General features: G+C 38.3%; 1 protein-coding gene across 1 annotated transcript in view; it reads right to left on the bottom strand.

Annotated features, from left to right (window-relative positions):
- The window catches only part of LOC136319545 (stromelysin-1-like), a 30,080-nt gene extending 7,160 nt beyond the window's left edge, over window positions 1–22,920 (bottom strand). The window contains 13 exon segments of the mRNA XM_066252759.1: window positions 9,451–9,548; window positions 10,620–10,723; window positions 11,403–11,472; window positions 11,475–11,558; window positions 14,823–14,958; window positions 15,176–15,182; window positions 15,885–16,023; window positions 16,209–16,373; window positions 18,486–18,611; window positions 18,741–18,822; window positions 19,424–19,487; window positions 19,581–19,825; window positions 22,909–22,920. Coding sequence (XP_066108856.1) covers window positions 9,451–9,548; window positions 10,620–10,723; window positions 11,403–11,472; window positions 11,475–11,558; window positions 14,823–14,958; window positions 15,176–15,182; window positions 15,885–16,023; window positions 16,209–16,373; window positions 18,486–18,611; window positions 18,741–18,822; window positions 19,424–19,487; window positions 19,581–19,825; window positions 22,909–22,920 — 1,332 coding nt within the window.
- Between the last annotated feature and the right edge of the window lie 3,263 nt (window positions 22,921–26,183).

Genomic DNA, 26,183 nt, shown 5'->3' with positions numbered 1-26,183 from the left:
AAAAGAAGGAACAATATTTAGGCTACCACATTTTTATAAATATGCTATTCTAGACATGAGTTTTATACAGTGCACTAATAAAACAGCAATTATTATTTCCCTGGCATTAAAAACTTTTCTTGCAATCAGCTGTTATATGGTAATAAAAGGTGAACAGAGGGTTACACAGGGAAATGTAACCCATTTTCCTGGTTCATAATTTTCATCTTCTTGCTCTAAAGGAAGAAATAGAAACCAAGCAACTAAAAATATAAGACAGCATGGTGTGACTCCCAAAATATGACATTCCAAGTTGCTTCACTGCAAGTGCTAAATGATTTTATGATCATGGGCTCATGGGGTGTTGAAGCAGAGACGGTACTTCAGTTAAGATTTTGGTGTAAAGCAGATAGAGAGTGGAAATCTTAGCCTACTCCTTGCTAGATGTGTAGACTCAGGACTCTTGACTAGAAAATTGGAATAATAATAATATCACCCTAAAAGGGTTTTTAGGAGAATTAAACAAAATAATGTATATTGTATACTTATATTTCAATGTTTGTTGAATAATGTTTCATGAATGCTGATTCTTTTTAGAGTTAAAAATACCCTAGAAGGACCCAATTAAGCCATCTTACATTGGAAATGAGGAAATTGCGACCTTTAAATTCTCAGTTTTATTTCTTAGAAAGCAAAACAATTGTGACTATGATTCAAGGAACAGAGTCAGACCATTTTAAGAGGATTTGAACTTACCAAAGGAAATGAGTCTTGAGGAAGTTATTGGTGTGCAATGAGATAAAGTAAAGGAAAATCAAGTATTTTCCCCATAATAAACCAACAAGCTGAATCATCTCCTTCACAGATTTGGGGGCATTGTGTCACTGTATCACTGTGCATTCAGCATGCAATTAGGTGGGCGCAGCTTCTTGCCCACTCCCAGTGGTATGCACATCTGGGGCAGAGGGTGCAATACCCTTGGTGGCTGTCTGTCCACTGGGTGGTAGCCACATATGGGAAAATGGTGGGCTCAAATGTTCTCTCTTCTGCCAGGCATGGTGCATCCCCATTGCTGGAGAGAAGGGGCCCCAGCAGCTCATGGACCTAGCATGCACTTCACCCCAAATTACCGCAAAGGAGCCCAAGGAGAGTCTGCACTTGCCTCACAATTATCCCTGTGCTCAAAGGAGTGTGACATTAAGTAGAAAGTAAAAAACCTGGAGGTGTTGTGCTAAGTGAAGTAAGTCAGATAGAGAAAGACAAACACTGTAGGATGTCTCTTATATGTAGAATCTAAAGAACAAAACAAACAAACAAACAAACAAACAAAAAAACAAAATCCAAAAACCCAGCTCATAAATACAGAGAACAAATTAATAATTGCCAAAAGTGGGGGTTGAAGGGTGTGAAATAGGTGAACAGGTTTTTGTTTGTTTGTTTGTTTGCTTGTTTAAATAAAATAAAATAAAACAAAAAGTATTATTAAAACAATTAGTAAAATTTGAATCAGGTCTTTAGAATAAATGATAGCACTTTATCAATGTTGATTTCCTAATTTGGTCATTCGTCTCTGGCTAGGTAAGAGAATCTCCCTGTTTTAGGAAAATACACTGAAGCAGTTAGGAGTAAAAAAGGGCATAAACGGACTAACAAACAGAAACATCATGAAGGATGAGTGACTTGACTGCGTGAGAAAGGAAAGGACTGCTCCCGCTGTCAAACAGAACTCTGCACTTCCACTCTGCACTGCACATCTTGCTGCTAGTCCTGTTTAGGAGGCCAACAAAAGATCACTGTTAATAATAAAAAAAATGATTGAGGCACAACTTTTGATTTCCATTAAATCCCCTTTTAATGTTATAGCATAGCCAGAGCTTCAGGCAGATAGCTCATGAGGTTTGTAATAAGCGACTACAGATTAAACTGTTGCAGCAGAGTCCGACAGAGTAGACACTGTGCAGTAAGGGCAAAGGCCAGTGGGGCTGGTATGCTGTTACAGGTTTGGCTAAACCTTTCTTTTTTTTTAATCTCAATTTCATAATATAGCCTGGCAGAAATTTTTATTCTCCTGGAATGAAAATCAAGGATATTTGCCAGCACAATATACTATGGTGAGATGGGACTACAATTTGATAATCATAAGGCCAGTTTATGGCCCTGGCCAGTTGGCTTAGTGGTAGAGCATTGACATAGTGTATGGAAATCCTGGGTTTGACTCCCGGTCACAGCACATAAGAGAAGCAACCATCTGTTTCTCTTCCCCTCCTCCTTCCCCTTTCCTCTTCCTCTCTCTCTTCCCCTCCTGCAACCATGGTTCAATTGATTCAAACGCATTAGCCCCAGGCGCTGAGGATAGCTCCACTGAGCCTTTGCCTCAGGTGCTAAAAATAGCTTTGTTGTGAACACTGACCCCAGACGGGGGTGACCAGGTGGATCCCAGTTGGGTCGCATGTGGCAGTCTGTTTCTCTATCCCTCCTCCTCTCACTTAAATAATAATAATAAAAAGAACCATAGTGAACTACATTAAAATGTAATCACAATACCTATGATATCATTACACTATCATACACATACCTCAGAGGAAAAAGCTAAAAAAGAGTTAAAGACCAGGTAGTCACACATATGCAAATAGAGGCTGACTAATAAACATAACAATTCAAGGTTCATTCCAATGTATCCTATGTTGAGATTACATGGGTTTGAACAGCCAGACAGACCCTACCTCAGAATTGTGTTATTATCTCTCATAGACCCTGCCAATAAGTAAGAATCTCAGAGACTGCAGGGTCATTGAGATTTTTGCAAAATCTTCCCGCGAGGAATTCCAAGGCTCCTATTTACAGAGCCAGCAGAAAGAAATCTGAATTTAACTGTGGCATTGAGTAGAAACAAACATGAAAATGTTTGTGGAGGACAGTAGCATAGACCTATGTTTGCATAATGAAGCTTGAAATCTACCCAGAACATTCTATTATGAAAGAAGCTGGCATACCAGACTCATAATTCTAAAGTCAGAAATAGATGCAGAATGGTTTGAAAATAGCTGAACATGTGCTGGGAATAGTTGGTAAATTCAAGCAATTCACTGAGCAAATATTTGTACCATAAACAGTGAGGTTACAGAAGAGGTAATGGCAGTGGTCTCACACTTTCCTCACAAAGGAAGTGAAGATAAGTGTCTACTAACTGGAGACACCTTCACTAAGAAGTCTCTGTGCTGTCCTTTCTAGGTCCCTTGCCATGTGTTCACCTTTACTCCCACCCCACACTATCTGGGCTGCATGAAAATGTCCTTTGTCATTCAAAGTCCTTAATACCCACAGCAGGGTGTCTTGGTCTTCTTTCTAACACCTAGAATGGATTTAGCAATTTCTAGGTCTCTTCTCAGAGTGTGTCTATTCTTTCAGGCCAAGTTATTCTGTAGAATCAAAACTTTTCTGAGTCCAAAGTCTTCCGGGGTTAACTGACCTCACAAAGACTAGGAACAACAAGTGGCAAAGCCATCACTTGGATGGTTTGTGATCTCCCTGAGGAAACCACGTTTTATTTCATTTCCCTAAGACACTTCCCACCCATCCCAGAAGCTGCATTCATTCTCTTTCCTCTTGTCATTGTGCTTGCCAACCCACTATTGAAATGAATCTGTTTTTCTGATTGTTTCCCCTACTGATCACCTTATAACTGGATTAAATCACAATTGATATTGTCCATGCTTAGTGAATAACATAAGCACTGTAATAACAACAATAAAAGAAAGAATATTTATTGTTCCACCAGAGCCGGTTGTTGAGCAAATTAAATTTGCTATAATAGGGTTTGTGAAAAGTGAGAAGTCTTTAATTTTGAAAAAGATTGAATGGAAAGTGGGTGAGTAGAAAACTTTGTTTGTCCTCTTTATTTTGAAATATATAGAGTTGGTTGATCTATCTTAAAGAAAGACTGAAAATAGGGAATATGTGCAGGTTAGCATTGGATTCGGACAGACAGTAATGAAACAACAGAGCCAATAACTGGTGGGCCATTAGCTTTAATCCTAGCTTGCACCCCGCGGGCAAGTAAAAGCACACACTGGGCTCCAAAACCCACTCATTCAGTGCTCACAAAGCTGTAGTGGAATAACCCATTGCATGGCCTTGGATAGCAACACAGCCAACAAGAAAAGAATGTTTTGCTAAGAGAATTGTTTTGTGACTTGAAGGCGAGTCACTGATACAGGTCTATGTGACTGAAGGCAGTTGCTGGGCTTTTTTCTCAGTAAAACATTCTCATAAGATTTCTGTTCCTTTCGAGATTATCCCTTGAGATAAAGAGAGGAATGTTGTGGGAACCATAGAAGCAATAGCAATTAATGCCTTTTGATATTATATTATTATTAAGCTATCATGCAGGTGTACTCCATGTATCTTTAAGTAAAAGTTATGCTTGATGTTATGCCAATTTCTCAGTAAACAAGCTTTTTGAAGTCTTGTGAATAAAAATAGGACACAGCGTGAACTCATGGCCATTTGCCTGAGCGAGCAGTGGTCCTTTGCTAGTCCTTGATTTTGTCTGCTGATCTCTCTCTCTGCGCCCCTGACTCACAACAACACAAAGCCACTGACTTATCTGAGTTTCCTAGCATCAAAGGTTTCTAGCTCACCAGACTTATTCACCTCTGTTTCCCATCTCCTTCCTTCTCCCTGCACAAACTCTGCACAAACTGGCTTCTCACTCAACACTCTGCCATCTTGGCTGCTTCTCCTGGCCTCCTCCATGTGGCCTTTCTCTGCTGTGCTCTCTAATGCTAATTTCAGGAACCGAGAGAGCAAGTTCCTGTTCTGCCCCATTTTATAGTGTAGAAATCAAAACCTTTAATCCAATATACAAAATAGGGAAGTCTCTAATACAAAGTCACTTATCTGGGGCATGATGGGATTGTACCACCCCACATCAAAAAGGGTGGGAAAGGCTTAATCCCAAAACCAAGCCCCAGGCTCCAACGATCCTGCCTGCCCACAGCCTGCCCCCAACACACTTTAATATCACCTGGGCAACGGCTTCCATGTGGGCAGCACCATCTTTAACAAAGTGAGCATAATATGTTTTATCTGCCCAACACATGAGAAAAGACTTTACTCTTGTTCTAACTAGCCTGGGAACTTAAATGTTTTTGAACTTTCTGTCAATGTCTGGATGTACACATATGGACGTCCAGATAACCTTCTAATTATCCCCTGAAGGACTCATCTATTCAGGGCAATGGACATCTATTGTCCAGACCTCTGGGACTAACTAGACCTCCTCTCACCTGTCTTCTGGACTACCTAGCATCCATCATCCTGACCGCCTGACATCTGATCGATAACCGTTCTGGACCAATCGTAGGGCTAAAAGTGTGGGACTGATAATTATCAAATTGTCCTTTTTTTAATCATAAGAACTTTTAACTTTTCTTTCTTCTTTGGAATATTTCTGGAGTTTTGTCTCACTATGTTCCCAGTTTGCAAACTCTAAGACCCTTTGGTAAATCTCTATCATTTATTTCTAGCAAAGCTTCCAGACTCTTTTTGAGTTTGTTCAACAACCTCTATTTTGTATATTTGAGGACTTTATTATAAGAGGGTATCTAGTACTCATTTGGAGTGCTAGAAGGCTGACTTCCATAGGCTGTATCACCCTCTGGCCTCCCCCACCCTCTGATTTCTAGTGCTTTTGTCCAGTTGCAGTCACCACAAGTGATAACAGACTAAGAGAAAGAGAGATATTAGGGAATTCACTCCTCCATGTCTGTCCTTTCAGCTCTGAGTTGCCAGCTGCTGCATTTCTCTATCAAAGGTCACAGTTTCTATAGAGCTGCTCACTAACTCTAGCTCTCGCCACTGGTAAAGCCCTCTGTTTGGTGACAGTTCTCTCCTTGCTGCTTCAGGCTTGTGGGTGCTGGTTCCTCCATGTTTCTTACTTGGGCTTCACCCTCATTTGTTGGTTTTCTCTAACCAAGCCGACACTTTTACAGGTTGTCTTTTCCTGAATTCCTCCTCAATTACTTGAATAAGTGTGCTGTAGTTCTTGCCAGAACCTTGAGTCTCATAAGGATTCTTATAGATTCTTACAAAGGATCTTTGGTATAGTTTTGTACTTTTCACACGAAATCCAAAGAAAGATAATGTTGGAAGCTCCTGAACCTTGCTCATTCCAACTCAGAGCTCTTACTCCAATTCCTGTGGCTGCAGTGCAGGGAGGAGAAGTTCCCTGAAAAAACAGGTACTTATCCCTACAGAAGAACATGAGGATCAGTCAGATTCAGCTAGTTCCTTGCATGCTCTTAGAGCCAGCTGGGTGCTTCAGTAGAAGGGAAAGTTGTGTGTTGGTACATTTGGGAGGGTTCCAGAAAGATTCTCTGCCCCAAATGTTTTTAAAAGAAATTTTGCCCTGGTGGGTTGGATCAGTGATAGAGCATCTGCCTGACATGTAGAAGTCATGGGTTTGATTCCTGGTCAAGGCACACAGGAGAAGTGACCTTCTGCTTCTCCACTCCTTCCCCTTCTTTCTTATTCTCTCTCTCTCTCTCTCCCTCTCTCTATTTATATCTCTCCTCCACTCCTGCAGCCATAGCTCAGTTGTAGCAAGTTGGCTCCAGGTGCTGAAGATGATTCCATGGCTTGCCTTAGGTGCTAAAATAGCTCGGTTGCCTGATCAACAGTACAGTGGCCCCAGATGAACAAAGTATCACCCCTTAGGAGGTTTGACAGGTGGATCGCTGTAGAAACACATGTGGGAGTCTTTCTGTCTAGCTCCCTACCTCTCACTTAATTTAAAAAAAAGAAAAAGAAAAAATCTTACTTCCTTGTCCTCTTTGTTCTTGTCTGAATTTCTTTTTTTAAATTTTTTTAATTTATTCATTTTTTTTAGAGAGGCGAGGGAGAGACAGAGAGAGAGAGAGAGAGAAGGGGGGAGGAGCTGGAAGCATCAACTCCCATATGTGCCTTGAGCAGGCAAACCCAGGGTTTTGAACTGGCAACCTCAGTGTTTCCAGGTCGATGCTTTATCCACTGCGCCACCACAGGTCAGGCCCTTGTCTGAATTTCTAACATTCCAATAGTAAACTCACCAGCACAAAGCATAAACTAGAAAGATTTATCACTCTTTTATTTAAACCCAATTTTGAATATGTTTAAATTCATTAATGCAGCAATGTGGGGGTCCTGAGACCTTCTTCTCAGTAGGTGAGAAGAAGGAGTTGGTGAGAGCTGAGTACACTCAGAGGGAGTGAGGACCCTTGAGGTCAGGTTTTGCTGGGGGTATTTTGAAGTTTTTCTTTTTCCTTCAGAAGGCACTGCTTCTCAGCCTGTGTGGAATAAACTTTCAGAGAGTCTTTGGTAGTGGTAGTGGGGACATTGTTTCTGTCCTAGCCAGGAAAGATTAGCCAAGGGCCTTCCCTTTCTTTCTAATGGCCTGAGTTAAGAATTATAGCCCGCTCAACACCTCAGTATGCCAAAAAAAAAGCAGGTGGACCTACCTGATGGTCAGGAGCACTTCAGAAGATTCCATGGACTTCAGGCATCTGAATGAGTCTGGATCATCTACAGGAAACTTAAGAGATACTTGTCAAACCACCAGAGCTGATGACTTCCTCCATGTAGGATCTAAGGCACAGTTTGAGAACAAAGTAAGTGAGGAAGGTCAACAGCCAGGGTTCCCCTCACTCCATGTGACACACAGAATATTCTATGAGAAGGGAGACTATTTGAACTTCTTATATAACTTCCTATTTTCCCACCTAATTGTATTATAAATCTGTTTCATTTTAAACTAGAGATATAATCTATGAAAATGTGGCCATTATAGTAAAGATTTGGTTCCTTTAAAATAGCATAGACAATTTCTACAATCACTTTGGAAAACTGTTTGGGGTTTAAAAATCACCTAATCAAACCTTCTTACATGAGCGATGGAAAGACAGAGATCCAGAACTGCTAAGTCATTTACTTTGTTAGAGAGAAAACAATTGGGAAATGATTCAGGGAAGAGGGTGAGATCATTTGAAGTTGGTTTTAACTTCTTAAGGGACATGTGACTCTTGGAGAAATTATTTTTATGCAATGAGAGAAAATAAAAAAAAAAAAGAACCATTTTCAGCTAAATTCACATTGTAAACTACACATTAAATTATCTTATTGAATTTGGGAGCCTGCTCAAGGGATGGCCATGTGATCAGTGTTCCCTCATTGTCATCATGAGTTAAATGTGATTCTCAAAATACTTGCTCAAATGATGTGTTTCTAAGAGAGATAAATTTTCATGTATCTTATGTAACCAAACTTTTGGATTAACTAATGACAATTCAGTACTACCCCATTGTTTTGAGAAAGCTTTATTGACATAATCATTTATAAATCAGCTTCTGGATGTTAGCTCATCTATCTTTGCCATGTCCATGTCCCAGGGAAGACCCTTCCCAGAGGGCAGTGTTTCCTACTGACCTTGCAGGGATCAAGTTTGTATGACTCCTTAAGTGCCTTTGTAGCAGATTAAAAAATGGTCTCAGGCTTTTGACATTCTCCCCAGCCCCACCCCCTAACCCCTGGCCTTTGAGAGGTTAAGTTTACATCTTATGCTCTTGAATCTGGGTGAAGCCTATGACTGCTTTGGTCATTAGATGAAGGCAAAAATGACAGGTTGCCTTAAGAGGCTGACAACCTTTACCTTATGTCATACATTTGCTTTTGAAGCCCTGAGCTGCCATGCACAAAATCTATATTTGCTAAGGCCACATGCTGAAAGAAAGGCCAAGCCAGATGGAACGGCTCCATGGAGGCCATTAGGCTAATTTCACCATTCCAGCCAGGCGCCAGACATGTGAGTCTTTAAAGAAGGTTGTAATGACTCCAGCTGTAAATAATCAACCCACGGAACCATGAAGAATTGTCATTTTAAGCCACTACGTTTGGAGTGGTTTTGTTGTTGTTGTTATGTAGCAATAAATAACCAGACATCTCCCTTGGTTATATCTTTGAAAGACCAGGTCATTCCTTTCCCTTGCACATTTACCAAAATAATGTCTACTGAGTTTTTGAGGAAATGCAGTAAGCATGTAGCAGGGGATAGTTCAGTGTGTTTCTTAACTGACTGAATACATTGTTGTTGTTGTTTTCATTTATATCCTGCTTGCTTCAAAATTAATTTAATGCTGTGATTAAATGATTTTTGAATGCAGAATATACCAAAAATAAAAATATTTATTAAATAGTAATATAACACCCATGGAGATATGGTCTCTGCCTATTGCACATGGGTATTTCCCACTTCTCCTTAATATAATCCAACAGCAAGTGAAGCGATCCAGATAATGCCCCATGACACATGAAGATGGCTGCAAGGCTCCTCTTCTTTGGCCACTGCACATGCAGAAAAAAATGGATCATTCTGATTCATAATAAATTATGTGAATAATTACATTCATTTGGAATGAATCTATCTTCCCCTTATCTCACCCAACATAACCAGTTGTTACTGTTCACTACACGTGTCATCATCCTGACACTGGGGTCAGACTCAAACTTTGAGGATCCTGTGAAGAAATAGAAAAACCCTGTAAATATAAGTGAGAAAGATAATAAGGAATTTTTCAAATGATCAATTTTGCAACAAGCATAACTCAGAGAGAGCTAATAATAAATGGCGTTTAAGTGGAGACTGTCAGTCACTGTGCTATGTGCTTTGCATGCTTTGTTTCACTGATACTTACAAAAAGTGTAAGATGTTACCAATGAGGAAAACGTATAAAATTAGGTAGCTATTGCGATTTTCCCATTATTTTCTCTAATGAAAGATGGAGGAAGCTCTTCATCTTATCTGCATGACTCCAAAGCCAGTGCTCTAAAACATTAAATTATACTACCTCCAAATTAATAAATTTCTATGATTTTTAAAACCTTGTTTTAACTCCTCTTTCTTCACCGCCTTCTCTTTCCCCACTAGGTCCTAAATCACAGTTTAGGAGAGATTGAACCCAAGAATATTTGGCCAACAATGAGATGCACTGAGGTCAACTTCCTGCTGAGCATACATTAAGCTTAAGTTATCTTAGTAACAAGATCATCAGCCTCATGAGCATTATGATTGTTAAGTCCTGACATTTCCCTTCAATATTTCTTCAGAAAAAGAACAAGTTATTCTACTCTATTTGCCCATTACCAAGAATCAAATCTTATCTATTTAGAGCATATGGGAAGGCTACTATTTATTTACACATGAATTATTTAATGCCAACAGCTGCAGACTGCAACAGAAAGCCAGGCAAGGCACTTTGGGATGGAACAGAAGAGAATGAGATGGAGAAGAATGACACCCAGCCCTTAGTAAACCTGGCTCACACGTGGTTGTAATTTTATGCCAACACAGTGACCTGAATAATAATGGCTATGTTGCAAGGAGGTATCCTTTGATGTTATGTATAGGTATGTATGAAACAGAGGCTTGGAAATTATTCAAGAAAAACAAACTTTAAATGTTATTTGCATAAGTTAGAAAGTCAAAAATTTCAAAAATTAATAAAAAGTCTGTAAGACTGAATGATTTGAAAAAGTTTTCTATTCTTTAAATCATTTCGATATAAAATGCTCCAGTATCCTCCTTGGCAATGACATGAGTGTCCTCCTACCAAATGCATGTAGTACAGTGTCAACCTTTGGCTCAACTCCTGGAAAGTCACTGGCTATCAGCCCGGGGAAGCCTTGCTCTATGGACTGTGTATTTTCATCAAATCTGTACCAAAGGGAAGAAATACAGCTCAACATTGTGCAGACAGAGACCCCCATTCTGTGTGGCAGTATGATGTCATGTTAATGTTACAGTCTGGAAGTCTGGATAATCTCAAGTAGTGTAAGGAAGTGTTAAACATTTTTATAACTATAAAAAAATGTGACTTTCCTGGATTTTAAGCTCAGCACATAAAACATTGTTTTCTCCAGAAACAAGGACATAAGGCTGTTCTACAGAGGTTCCCTGTATATGTCTGAGGTCAATTTTCTAAGCCTGAACATATGGAGCCCAAGTGCCTTTCTGCCAGAAATGCATGAAGACTGCATATACATAAAGATTCAAAGTGAATTCAATCATTTGACTAAAAATAAACTTTTGGTTCTCTACCACACTTGCCCTATAAACCTTGTCTTTACACATATGGACTTCCTACAGTGGCCATTGTCAGGGTTGCTGCTGGTCTTCCTGGTGTCTTTTGATGTCTGGATAGATGAACCAGTTATCAGCTGTTCTGAGAACTCTTTATTCTACCTGAGAATTTGAATAACTATATGTTGTCTCTCTCGTAATCGGAAAGTTTGAAGTTAGAAAAAATTAGAAAGTAAGAGTGAGGGATATCCTTAAAGAAAGAAATCATTTTCTTAATTAGGCTCCATACAAAACTGCTCCTATTGTATCTTACCTCTAGTATTTGTTCTCCACACAGAAGTGCGTTTTCTTTTCTTCATCAGAAACAGCGGCATCAATTTTCCAATGGTTGGAGGAAAACCCAGGGTGTGGATATCTCTTGGATAACCTGCTCGTACTGCATTTCCTTTGGTGGCCCAGAACTTATTTCCTATGGAAAAAAGAAACCCAAGAAATTTTGAAGGAAGCCTTTTGGTCTTAGAAATTATTTTAATGCATTTTTGTAAAAAAGAGGAAATCTGAGTTTTAATTCCAACCACTAACTCAGTGCCCAATCTATAGCTGATGTTTAATAAATACTGCCTGAATGAGTGAATAAATGAATAGATAACTCTAGTTCACTACCTTTTTTGGGACTTATATTTATTATTTATAAATAAGAGTGCCTAGATTTAGTCATTTCTTATAGTTATAGTTTCTGGTGACTTCTTAATCTAAATTTCTACCCTAATACTCTTTTTTAAGCTTCATATCAGTAAGTCAGTTACTTATTGGACATTTCCTCTTGGACATCTCTTGGTCACCTCATCCAGTCTGTGCTGCTTCTGAATAACTTAGGAAAGTGCACAAATTTGAGTGAATGAAGACAATGCAATTCTAGCGGTCTCTCTGCTTTTACTTTGTTACATCATCCCTCCAGTGCCAACCCTGAATTCCTCCTTCACATCACTGCCACGTATTGACACTATTTTATTTCTCTAGCTTCACCTGGATTGAATGACTTGTACCTGGCTGCGAAGTCCCAGATATACTCTTACTTTTGTATGTACAGTTCCTTCTGCCTTGAAGACCTTTCTACTCTCTACCCGTCCAGCCCTTCTCCACATAGCAAAGTTCTTTTTTAACACTCATTCTAAATGGCATCTCTTCTCAGAGAGCTGTGCTAAACCCTGGCTATGGGTCAAGTTTCCTCCTCTGAATTCCCATGGCACCAGCTTCCCTCAGTCTTAACAGTTATTATAGAGTATGAGGATGACTTCATCTCGGCTCCAGTCTCTAGACCAGGGGTCCCCAAACTGCAGCCCCCTAAGGCCATTTATCTGGCCCCCACACACTTCCGGAAGGGGTACCTCTTTCATTGGTGGTCAGTGAGAGGAGCACAGGATGCAGATAAATCTTGTGCTCTTGGAGTATTGTATGTAGTGGCCCCGCAAAGCACAGCATCGCTCATGTACAGTACTACTTCCGGTGTCACGGGACTCACGTGTCACAGCTCCGGAAGTGCGTCATATCACTTGTTATGGCTAGCAGTGACAAATATGGAACCGGACATTGACCATCTCATTAGCCAAAAGCAGGCCCATAGTTCCCATTGAAATCTGGTCAGTGTGTTGATTTAAATTTACTTGTTCTTTATTTTAAATATTGTATTTGTTCCGTTTTGTTTTTTTTTTTTTACTTTAAAATAAGGTATGTGCAGTGTGCATAGGGATTTGTTCATAGTTTTTTTTATAGTCTGGCCCTCCAACGGTCTGAGGGACAGTGAACTGGCCCCCTGTGTAAAAAGTTTGAAGACCCCTGCTCTAGACTAACTAGCACCTTTTAGTTTAGACCTCCACTAATAAACAGGCTTCCTGGCACATTGCAAGCAATAAATAAATCTTAGGTCAATTAATGGATAGTAGTATTCAGAGTTATATAACCTTTTACAATTTGCAATGTAATTTCACTTAATCTGCATAAAATGAGATTGTTAGAAATACATATGTAATTTTTAAAATTCCCATACAGTTTGAAATTTAAGAAAACTCCCAAATAACTCATGAGTAAAGAAAAAAAAATGTTTGTTTACTTAATTTCTTTTTCTGACAATTCATTAGGAGTCTATAAAAATTCCACTGATTTCTTAATGCTATTTTTGTATCCTACTACATTGCCAAATTCATTTATTAGATCAAGTAGTTTTTTGGTGGAGTCTTAAGGGTTTTCTATGTACAGTATCATGTTATCAGCAAATAATGATAGTTTTACTTCCTTCTTTCCAATTTGGGTGGCTTTTATTTTTCTTGTCTGATTGCTGTTCAATTAATTTAAAAATCATTTTAAATGAACAAAATTAAAATACTGCATATCAAAACGTGTGAGATAAAACAAAAACTGGAAAAAAGGGATATTTATAGGCATAAATGCTTATATTAGAAAAAAGAAAGGCTACAAATTAAAAAAGTAAGCATCAAACTTAAGTTATAAAAATAGTAACAAAATAAATTAAAAGAAAACAAAAATGAAGGAAATAATAAGAATATGGACAGAAAATAATTAAATTGAAATTCAAAGTACAATAGAGATGATTAACAAACCCAAAAGTTAGAATCTAGAAGACTAATAAAATTGTCAAATATCCTATTATTTTATGCAATTGATAAAGAAAGGAAAGGCACATAGATTTAGTATTAAGAATGAAAAAGGCGCCTGACCAGGTGGTGGCACAGTGGATAGAGCATCGGACTGGGATGTGGAAGGACCCAGGTTCGAGACCCCGAGGTCGCCAGCTTGAGCGCGGGCTCATCTGGCTTGAGCAAAGAGCTCACCAGCTTAGACCCAAGGTCGCTGGCTCCAGCAGGGGGTTACTCGGTCTGCTGAAGGCCCGCTGTCAAGGCACATGTGAGAAAGCAATCAATGAACAACTAAGGTGTCGAAACGAGAAACTGATGATTGATGCTTCTCATCTCTCTCGGTTCCTGTCTGTCTGTCCTTGTCTATCTCTGCCTCTGTAAAAAAAAAAAAAAGAATGAAAAAGGAAACAAAACTTCAGCAATAATTAAAGTGATAACAAAAAATACTCTGAAAATTTTATAACAGTTCATTTGAAAACAGAATATATTGACAAATTCCTGGAAAAATATGTTTACAAAACTAGCTCAAGAAATAGAAGCTCAGATACCATATAACAATAGAACTAACTAAAACAGTAGTTTAAAAGTCCTGCAAAGAAGTCAGCAAGCTTAGATAGTTCCATTGTTAATTTATCAATCCCTGCACTAATATTGCATTATCTTATACAGTAAGACTTTATAAAGCAGGACATTTATACTCATCTTATTCTTCTCCAGGAGTAACTTGATTATTCTTGGCCTTTGCTCTTCCATATAAATTATTGAGCTATTATGTCAAGTCCCATGAAAAATATTTTAGCATTTGAACTGAAAGTTCCATGTGATCTATAGACAAATTGGCAATTTTACTATATTGAATTTTTCTATCCATGAGTATGGGATAGCATCTATTTACTTAGGTGTCATTGAATACTCTAAAATAAAGTTTATAATGTTCTTTATACACATCTTATTTAAGCATTAGCACTAATCTTATAGTAATAAACCATTTAAAATGTAATATAATGGAGAAAATTCATGTCATAATAAAATTATTATAAAAAATTTATTTCAATAAGTTAAAAATTTTTATATACTACTTACTTTAAAAAATAAATATGGTTTCTTTGTAGGAACTTTATATACAGCATCCAAATTTAATGGAAGAGAGGGCCAGAGTGCAGAAATCAAATGAAATTCAGGTTCCAGGTTCCTGAGGGATTTGCGATAAAATATCTGTAATACATAAAATTAATTATTATTGTCATTTCCCTTTAGATATAGTTTTAAAAGAAACATATTTTTCCTTTTTGTTTCAATTTATGCTAATTCAGTAGTCTGTGTTCGCATAAGTTGTTCTCCTGATTGATCCCAGGGTAATAAAACTTGGTGGGAAACTGTTAACAATGTACTAATAATTTATTTAGTGTCTATTCTAAAAAGTCTATAAAACAGTGTGTCTATTATGTGTTCATTCTGGAAAAAGGAGCATAAAAATACACTGATGTGTGGTTGTATGTGATTAGAACATCATTCTAAGGGAAGAAAGGAAATTGGTAGCTGTGATTGCGTATATGGAAAGAACTGGGGAGTGTATAGGTCAGAGATGGAGAGAGTTTTCCTTTACCTCTATGTCTTTTGGTGACCATTTAATTAATATTGTGCCAAAAGCATATAACACATTACCTAAAATTAATGTTTTAAAAATAACATTTGTTAGCAAAGGTAAAGATACAGTCCTGCCTCTCAAGATCTACCAGCACTTTTTGAAGAAATTACATGATTTATGATATTTAAATGCAACAATTCATTTATTCAGCATATTGACTACATGTTCTAAACCTTTTCTAGGCTCAGGGGATATAAAAGTTAAAAAAATAAAAAAGGAAGAAGAATAGATAAAAGCTACTGCCTTCATCGACCTTACATTCTAGTGGCAAAGAATCATCTTTGTAAGTCTGAAAAAAATGATTGAAATAATTTTAATAAAATGATAAAATGCAACAAAACATCAGATCTGAGTGATTTTAAATTGTAGCAGAAATATTTTATTTAACAATCTCTGTTAATTGTTCCTTTCTAAGCATTATACATGAAAAAAGATAGAAAAATATAATTTTCTGGCAATTTTACTGTATTGGGATAGCTATATGGGGTTTGACCTGTCTTTAAAGAACAGGATTTCTCCCCTCAGAGTGCTGACTGCTTTGAAGGATAAAGTGGGATCGCACATGGCTGGTGTCTCAGGAGGTACGGGTTCTGTTGGCACCACAGGGTCATCAGGGGAAGCAGGGGGAGGTCCTACAGAGAACAGATGTGAGGATGCAAATGTTAGGAGAAATGTGGTGTTTCCATCAATGCATGTGCTTTCCAGACTTTCTCAAAGAGCTATGAGTTGACTGCAAATGCTTTATGCAGCATTTTAAAGCTTTCCTGAAAACCATCACTGCAATGCTACAATGCCTAATTTTGCCAGCATCACTCACCATACAGGGACTGAATGCTGTTCACATCATCTTGCAAAAGACAGAACCTGGCCAGGTCTGTGATTGTGTTGTAGAGTGGGTACATCAAAGCTTCAGTGTTGTCAGAGTGAAAGAGACCCAGGGAGTGTCCAAGTTCATGAGCGGCAATGAGGAATAAATTGTCCCCTATTTAGTAAGTTGTGAATAAGAATTTTCTATTTTTTAAATAAATGTACAGTCCATATGTCAGCAGTGTATTACATTTGTTTACTTTCTGAAAATGCAGGGCTTTTTAAATTTGTGTTTTCCTTGTTTTTGGTTACTAGGTAAATTATGTACAAACTTAAGGAAAACTAAGTGTTTGTCAAGGCTCATTCTTGACATCAATCTTTGAGACATAGGGCCAAGCAAGCTATATCCAACTACTCTCCTCTTAGGAGCCTATTAATTTCATGAAAACCAGGTCCTTTTACTTGTACTCTAGAATGGAATAAACCCATTTGTTTAGCACATCAATAAATATTTCTCTTAATTTTTTAGTGAAAAACGTAACACCATATCAAAGAATTAACATTTCTGAGTTACTAAATTAAATGAATCACAGTTTATGCCTCTCAGTGCTGAAATCCTTAAACAACCTTATTGCTGTTATTTGCAATTGGAATATTTCTTGCATTATTTTCAGCCTCATGATGATTATTCAGTGTATGTTGGTTCCAAAAATTAATAATAATAATATGTCATAGGATTTGTAAGATTGGTTTAAAACATGCTCAGTCATGTCTAGTATTTGTCACAAACACTAGCTGTGTTCAGATTTTTTCTTCATATTATTGAAAAAATACTGTTGCAATTGAAAGTCATTGGGTAATTGTGATTGACATTACAAGTAAGTCAACTTTACTTGTATAAGTGTTATTTGTATAATTTGTGTGTCTAGTAAAGTTCTCATTTGAAACTTTGTAGGAAGAATTTGATTCAATTAAACCAAGAATTTTATTTAGTATTAACTGTACATTTATACTTTCTACAGAGATAATGTTTGTATTTTGAGTATAAATTCCAATTAAATTTCAGAAAGAGTATTATTATTTGTTTTAGTAAATTGGAATAGAAATTTAGCTAATTGTTTGAAAACATTGGAAGCCATTCTTCAAAGTATACAGTTTTGAACTGAGAAACATTCTTCTACCTAAAAAGTTTGAACATTTTATTGGGGATTATAGTTTTTTCCTTCAGAACGAGTCCATAAAATCTCTTTAATGTAGAGTAAAATGTTGATTTAACCAGGAAAACCTAAACCAAATCTCAGTTTCTATAATTTATTTTTCATTTTGTAACTGTGTAGAATCTTCATTTCTTTCCTATGACTTTTCTCTTTTCTTTCTTTTTGATTCAAACTGACCTCATCCAGCACCAACTCACCTGCCTTCTCCCTTGCACTACCACTCCGTTAATCATTAAGCCCTCAGGACAATAAAGTTCTGATCAGTATCAAATATTCTTAGGAACAAAGCTGTAGGTCTACTGACCTAGGAACAGTTTTCAGGTCAAACTAGAGATAACATCTAGGCCTCACTGTGTTTCAGCTCCAGGCCTGGAAAAGCCACAAAACCATAGTGATGCCACAGCTGACCTTAGGACCAGATACACTGACCCTCTATCCTAGACCACAACCCTGACCATGATCCTAACTCCCTTAGTCACCATGATTAATGATTTTCCCCAGTATAACCCACGCCTTGGGAGCCATAGGGGAGTCACAGGTCTTTGAGCACTAGCTTCCTGTCCCCAGAAGTGGACCACTACTTGAGAATTAACCCTTACTTTCTATGCTGCAAGCCCTTGTTCATGTCTTATTGGACTTTAATGAGTGCAGGCAAACAGACCCTTTAGTCTGATAACAATTTCTCTTTGGAAGAGTAAAGAAGTAATTAGGGAACATTTTCCCCAGTTGGATATTGTATTGTAGATTCAATAAAATACACTGTCCCTTGCATATCTGCGATTTGATATGATGAGAAATTGTTCTTAATGAAGGTTCTAAGAGCACACAAAAACCAATGTCATCAAAGAAATACTTAATTAGACTTCCTATATATTACTTACCAAGACAGAAAATAAATTTTTTAGGCATCTAAAAATGTTTCCAATAATGATTAACACAAAAATATAGTCTGCAGATGCTTGACTCATTGGAAAATTCAGACCATCTCATTTCCAGAATATTCTTACTCGTTAAAGAGTTTCCCAAATATTAAAAAACAGCAAAATTCTTCTGAGTGATGCGTAACTAACCTGATGCATCCTGTGTCCATTGTTCATCAGCATCAAAGTGAGTATCTCCATAAATCTGCTGCCCAGCTGGGTATGCATGAGCCAAAACCTGTCCAGGTCCATCAGACGGGTAAAAGTTTCCATGTCCTAGCAGAGAGAAAAAAATATTGAAAAAATAGATAATTAGAAATCCTTCTTCCAATAAAACACCACCATGAAAATGAATGCATTTTATGTTTTTGTTGTTAATGGTATTTTTGTTTCTGTTTTTCTTACCTCTAACTGCAAAAGCAATCATTATGTCAGCCTTGCCTTTATAAATATTGGAGAATGTAAGTGGAGTCACCTCCTCCCAGACCTTGACAGCTATTGGGCAGATAAAATATATTATGCTCACTTTGTTAAAGTTGGCGCTGTCCACGTGAAAGTCTGATGCCCAGGTGATAGTATTAATTGCCCTTCTTGCTTGGGATGGGTGTGATTGTATTAATGTGTGTTGGGGGAGGGCTTTCATGCCAAAAGATTTTTAAAAGGAGAGATCATGTTGTTTGGGAGAAGAGTGATTATGTTCTAGGAGGAGACCATGCCGTAGGAGAGCAGAGAAAGGCCACGTGGAGGAGGCCAGGAGAAGTGGCAAAGATGGCAGAGTGCTGAAAGAGAAGCCAGTTTGTGCAGAGTTTGAGCAGGGAGAAGGAGATGGGGAACAGAGATGAATAAGTCTGGTGAACTAGAAACCTTTGATTCTAGGAAACTTGGATAAGTCAGTAGGTTTGTGAACTCTGAATGAGTGGGTTTTGGAGCCCAGTGTGTATTTTTACTTGCCCGCTGGATCCAAGCTAGGATTAAAGATAATGGCCCACCAGTTATTGGCTCCATTGTTTCATTACCGTCTGTCCGAATCTAATGCAAACCTGCATGGGCCAGGCGGTGGTGATGGTGGCTGTGGCTACTGGCTTTACAACAGCTTTCTCAATAGCAGAATGAACAGCCTTTCTTGGCAAATCCAATGTGTAACCCACAATCCTGTATGAGAACATTGAAGAAGAAAGTGTTTTGTCCTGAGATTGTGGTGTGTGAAATCTCAGTATTATGGGGAAACCTCTTCAGACCCTTTACCTGTAGGTCAGGTGACTTTTCTTCCACTTAGGTGCACCAGGAAAGGTGCGGAAGCCGCCAATGTCAGGAACTCCACACCTGGGCTTGTGCATGGTCTCCAGCGTGTCAGAGTCCAGCTTGCCTGTCACCTTCAACCCCAGGAACTTCTGCATTTCTCGAATTTTTTTAACAACAGGGCTACTGTCATTTCTTCTAGCAAACAGGGTCATATTTTTTGCAAGGTTATAGCACTTTTGCAGATATTGCTAATGGAATAATAAATACAGTTTTAAGGTTAGTTTTACTATTTTTAGCCATTAAGCCAAATTTCACACTTTATTTTAGTTATTGCCTAGTATACTTAAACAAAAGTAGTTATCACACTTTATCTCATTTTTACTAAAATTCTCAATTATTTTAGTTAATTTTCCTTCATATTAAATTTTATTCTTTTTTCTTTTCTTTTTTTTTTTTTTTTTTGTATTTTTCCAAAGTTAGAAGCGGGGAAGCAGTCAGACAAACTCTCACATGTGCCTGCCTGAGATCCACCCGGCATGCCCACCAGGGGGTGATGCTCTGCCCAGCTGGGGCGTTGCTTTGTTGCAACCAGAGCCATTCTAGCACCTGAGGCAGAGGCCATGGAGCCATCCTCAGTGCCTGGGCCAACTTTGCTCCAATGGAGCCCTGGCTGCGGGAGGGGAAGAGGGAGACAGAGAGGAAGGAGAGGGAGAAGGGTGGAAAAGCAGATGGGCACTTCTCCTGTGTGCCCTGGCTGAGAATTTAACCCAGGACTTCCACATATGGGGCCGACGCTCTACTGCTGAGCCAACGAGCCAGGGCCTTCCATACTAAATTTTAAATTCATTGCAATTTAGTTTGTTAGCTGAGTAAGCAATTTGAAATTAAAAATTCATGTTGGAAAGCCAGTAGCCACAGCCACCATCACAGCCGCCTGGCCCATGCAGGTTCGTATTTGATTTGGACAGATAGTAATGAAACAACGGAGCCAAGAACTGGTGGGCCATCATCTTTATCCTAGCTTGCACCCGGCGGGCAAGAAATATCCACAGTGGGAAAACACTTCCCTTTTCATTCAGGGCTCCCAAAGCCACTGACTTATCCGAGTTTCCTAGAATCAAAGTTTTCTACCTCACCAGCCTTATTCACCTCTGTTTCCCATCTCCTTCTATCTGCACAAACTGGCTTCTCCTTCAGCACTCCGCCATCTTGGCTGCTTCTCTTCTCCTCCACGTGGCCTTTCTCTGCTCTCCTTTCTCTGCTCTCTCCTCTAATGCTAATCTCAGGAACCGAGAGAGAGAAAGCTCCTGGTCTGCCCCATTTTATAGTGTAGAAATCAAAACATTTAATCCAATATACAAACAAGGAAGTCTCTGATATAAAGTCACTTAGGGTGGGAAAGGCTTAGTCTTAACACTAAGCCTTAGGGCAGTGGTCCCCAACCTTTTTTGGGCCATGTATCGGTTTAATTTCAGAAAATATTTTCACAGACCAGCCTTTAGGGTGGGACGGATAAATGTATCACATGACCAAGACAAAGGTCAAGCAACCCTACCTGCTTACAGCCTCTCCCCCACACCCAATATAAAGTATAAACGAGCAAACCTATATATCATATTTACAAACTTATTTGACCAACACATGTCCTACACACTTAAAGAAAAAGAAACCCTCTACCTGACCTGTAGTGGTGCAGTGGACAAAGCATCAACCTGGAATGCTGAGGTTGCTGGTTTGAAACTCTAGGCTTGCCTGGTCAAGGCACAGACAGGAAGCAACTACTATGAGCTGATGCTTCCTGCTTCTCCTCCCTCTTTTTCTGTTTCCCCTTTATCTAAAAATCAACAAAGAAAAAAGAAAAAAGAAAAAGAGAAAGAAACCCTCCTTCATATGACTGTGTGGAGAGTTTAGGTATATATATATATCTTTATTCGCTTTGTTAATATAGATTTGGTTCAAGACTGAAGTGGAATAAATTCTTCTGACAAATAACATGAACTTGAAATTATTTGAAGATCAGAATGAGCTAGCTTTCCCTCCCTAATTATTTTAACTAAAATTCTTAAACAAGAGAAATTTCATGCATTTTGCATTTGTTATTTTCATTTAACCTCAAAGCTGCTGCTAGCATTATATTGTAAACTCTTAAATGGATATGACAGATTTCAGAATGGATGATATGTTTATAGTAACCACTTCATGCAAACTTGTTACATGGCAATAAATCAAATTGCATTTTAAACTGAAGTGTTCTTCCTATCTTCCTCTTTTTTTTTTTTTTTTTTTTTGCTTTAAAAAAATCTTTTTATCCTCTTTTCCTCATTCTCAAGGACAGAGGAAGAGATAGATTGAGATTTCTAAGGGAGAATGATTTCAAATCCTCCCAATCTAATCACTCACCTTGTACAGCGATTAGCATCTCTCTCTCTTTTTTTCCCTCAGCCAACTATAGTATCATACTTTTTACATAGTAAGTCTGCAATAACTGCTTTATCAAATTAACCTATTACAATAAAAGACCCTAAAATTTTTGTTGTGTAGGACTATATATCTTTTTCTTTACCAAAGATAAATTACCTGAATCATGTAATTTCAAAGTGATGAGAGACTAAGTTAATGCGTGTGCAGGAATGATCTTCTGGGCACCACCCACCACTTCTACCTGACTTGAGGTATATTGGACAGGGTAGGATTTCTAGACTCTGAGATATGCACTGAGCCAGCCAAGTCAACTTGTGGCTTAAGGCAGCCCAAGTATTTGCTCTGCATCATGGGGCAATAAAATGGACATCAGCTTAAAAATTAGAAGGGGTAGGTGGGCAGCAGCCCCAATAATCAGCCTTGGAGGAAGTCAGCTGGACTTGGAGCAAGTATATAATTTCTGTGCACTGTTGTTTTGCCATCTATAAAAATGGGTTGGATGTAATCTCATTCACAGGGTTATCAAGTATGCTTCATGTTGGCAACAAATCTTCTCTAGTCACTACAATATCTTTACGTACTAGGCAAAGCCCATTGGCCTGAAAAATCTGTGGCAATGCTCTCAGTCACTTCTTTAGCAAGCTCTGAAATACCTCATCTTCGTTTGAGTCATAATTTTATTGGTGTTGGCACATCCTGTTGATGGATTTTATTATGTCATAAGGATACAGTGAAAGTTAATGTAGTAAGAGCTGTGATTATACTGGCTAATTACCAAGTAGATGTCTCACAGGAGATATGTTGGTGTGTAAGCTTATCCTATATTAAACAATTACATGTGGAAAAAATTAATTATTTGAAGCAAGAAGAGTCCTATGTTTGTAAGTAATTAATTACTTATTAAACTTACTGAAGTATGCATGTGGTCAAGCAGGTATAGAATTGCTCCTTAAATAAAGGTGAAATCTTTCTTGTTATACAGCTGCTACTGTATGCCAGGCCTTAGCTATGTATTATTTTTAATCTTTAGGACAACTCAGCAGGGTAGAGATTAGGATCAGAAAAATTAAATAATAAACTCAAGGTCAGCCAGCTAACAAGTTGTAAGAGATTATTCAGAATTCTAATCATTACAATTTATGTTTATCTAAAACCTCTTGCCTTGAACCTTGGCTCTCCCCCAACTTTTTTCTCTCATGCTTTGACACTGTTTGTTTTTCTTATCCTTGAAAATTTCCCCTGAATTTGGCTTCAACTTACCTTCTTACCCTCTGTTTTTTTTCCCCCCAGCTATCTGATATGACTTTTTTTTATTTTATCTATGTCTATCTGCTTTATCACCTGTGGCTTTTGGCCTTCACTGAACAAATATTGTCCAGATAGAATGTATGTCTGCAATCTGTTACATCCTGGAACTAAGACTGAGACATGTGTAACAGTTCCTTATTCATAAGTGGTTCAATTCTTGGGAAAACTCCTTAGCTGTCAATTTTCAACAACCAACAGCCTCTGATATGGATTGTAGATACATACACATGATCTTGCATCAGTAGTGGTATGATAAAATATATATTTTACAACTTCTTGTTTGCTTGGAAACTCAATTTTATTGCAGATTTGGTTATTCTGCTAAATCACTGATACCAACTGAGAACAAGTAAAAAGTCCACTTTATTTCCCATGCTTTTAATACCAGTTTGACTGCTTCAGAATGTGAATACAGTTTATTTTTTCTTCATTTTATTTTTTCATCGTAATTTAGCTAAAGATTTTAGATCACTATGTTTGCCGTGTAAAAGACTCTGCTGGAGGAGGCAAAATGTCAGAGTAGAGAATGGGCACAACTCAGAACTGTGGCCTCAGTGTTTGTCATATACATTAGAAAGCACTGTAATATAATTAAAATATTCTAACATTAAATAGTCACTATTCTTAATAATAGTTGGATACATAGATAATATTACTATATTTTCAATTTGGATTAGGGTCCTTTGACCCTAATTGGTATGGTAGGCTTTGTGGTGGGAAAAGGCTTGCCAGGGAAGAGAGTAACCCTGGTGAAAAATTCTGGCCTTAGGACGATGTGGGAAGGAAAAGGTAATTGCCATTTATTCAATATTTTATATAAAGTCTACCGCAAAGTTCTGTCTGTTTCTATCACAAGTTTCGACACGTAAGCACATGTTTGCCTCTCTATTTTATCACTTAATGTATACATACTGATGTAGCAAATTAACTAAAACAAAGTTGATTCACATTAGTCTTATGTGTGAAGCGATAGTGTACCCATGGCTACTGATAAAGTTCATTTACGCCACTGTATTGTATACTAATTTCAACAAGGAAGAAATGCTACAGAAGCATGTAGAATTTTATTGAAAGGGTTTGGTGAAGGTACAGTTTCTGATCGGACATGCAGAAGAAGGTTCGAAAAATTCGAAACAGGTGATTTCGACCTTTCTGATAAGCCACGTTCTGGGCAACCATCTTTGATTGATGACGATGTTGTTAAGACCATGTTGGAGCAAGATCCTTTTCTGACAACATCGGAGATCGCAGAAAAGCTTAATTCAGCTCAGCAAACCATTTCGGACCATATTTGGAAGATAGGATTGGTGTGGAAATATCCAAGATGGGTGCTACATGAATTAAGTCAAAAGAATTTGTATTTTGTTTTATTCCAAAAGTGGACAGAACTTTCCGGTAGACCTTATATATGGCAGGCTCTATGCTAGGTGGTATAGCCTTGTCCATCCTCATGAAAATCCTAGGAGTTATTATTTTCCCTTTATCACAGGTAGGAAACCAAAATTTAGAAAGGCCAAGTGATTTGCTTAGGCTCAGAGGGAGTAAGTGGCAAAACAGAGAACAACCATCATTGTGTATCAGTGAGACACCAGTGTGTCTCCTCACTAGAGTATTCCTTAAAGGCTCAGTGAAGGGAGAGTCCTCTGGTTCTTCCCAGGGAACAGAGTCCAGTGATGGCTTCTCTAATCTTATGTAATAAAATCATTCTAAGGTTTTCATTTCCATAGCCCTCTGGCTAGTTCTTTGCCACGGACCAGCACAGCTCCTAATAATGGAGCGGAATTAAGGAAACACACTTATTAAGAAAAAATAGGACCAGGAGAACTCTTCAAATGCTGATGGCAATATCCGAGTGCCCCATAGCCCCAGTTTGCTTTATTATACATATATAGCTATATGCAAATCAAGGAAGTCCTTGATACAAAGTTACACATCCAGCCTGACCAGGTGGTGGCGCAGTGGATAGAGCATCGGACTGGGATGCAGAGGACTCGGGTTTGAGACCCCGAGGTTGCCAGCTTGAGTGCAGGCTCATCTGGTTTGAGGAAAAGCCCACCAGCTTGAACCCAAGGTCGCTGCTCCAGCAAGGGGTTACTTGGTCTGCTGATGGCCCACGGTCAAGGCACATATGAGAAAGCAATCAATGAACAACTAAGGTGTTGCAAAGCGCAATGAAAAACTAATGATTAATGCTTCTCATCTTTCTCCGTTCCTGTCTGTCTGTCCCTGTCTATCCCTCTCTCTGACTCACTCTCTGTCTCTGTAAAAAAATAAATAAATAAATAAAAATTAAAAAAAAAAAGTTACACATCCAGGATAAAACAGGAACTCTCCCAAGGCATAAACAGGAATCTCCCTACCATGCATAAGTGAAGTCAACTAACATCTAAACAAACAAAGAGTAAGAGGAAGGGCATGAAAATTGCTTCCAGCAACTTAAGGAAGCAAGTGAAGTGGGTGCAAATACTCAGCATCATAGCCAATATCGAGGTGAAGGGGGGAAAACTTAGCTTTTTACTAAGCCTTGAACCTACAAAGGCTTCTTGCCATTTACAGTCCACAACACTTCCATAATACCATGCTACAGAAGTTTTGGCATCTCTGCCTCATATACTATAAGACATTGTTGTACCAAAGATTTGAGAATGGATGTTAGTACAGTATCCAACAAACTCCTGGTTTCCTTGCCAGAATATTGATTCTTGAGTTATGAATGAGTACAACACATTAGTAAATTCCTCCCTGTCCAGCCTTGCATTTCCCCACCCCAATCCAGTGCCTGTAAGATATACTCCTACACATGCTCCTCCTCGTTAAGGGACAAATCCACTAGACCCTTTGGTTTGTAAGTGATTTGCTGTTATAACTAGGATTTGA

Source organism: Saccopteryx bilineata, chromosome 1 (genome assembly GCF_036850765.1).
Source record: "Saccopteryx bilineata isolate mSacBil1 chromosome 1, mSacBil1_pri_phased_curated, whole genome shotgun sequence".
NCBI classification, from domain to species: domain Eukaryota; kingdom Metazoa; phylum Chordata; class Mammalia; order Chiroptera; family Emballonuridae; genus Saccopteryx; species Saccopteryx bilineata.
The sequence above is the reverse complement of the archived record's forward strand: the minus strand, read 5'-3'. Positions and strand labels throughout refer to the sequence as shown.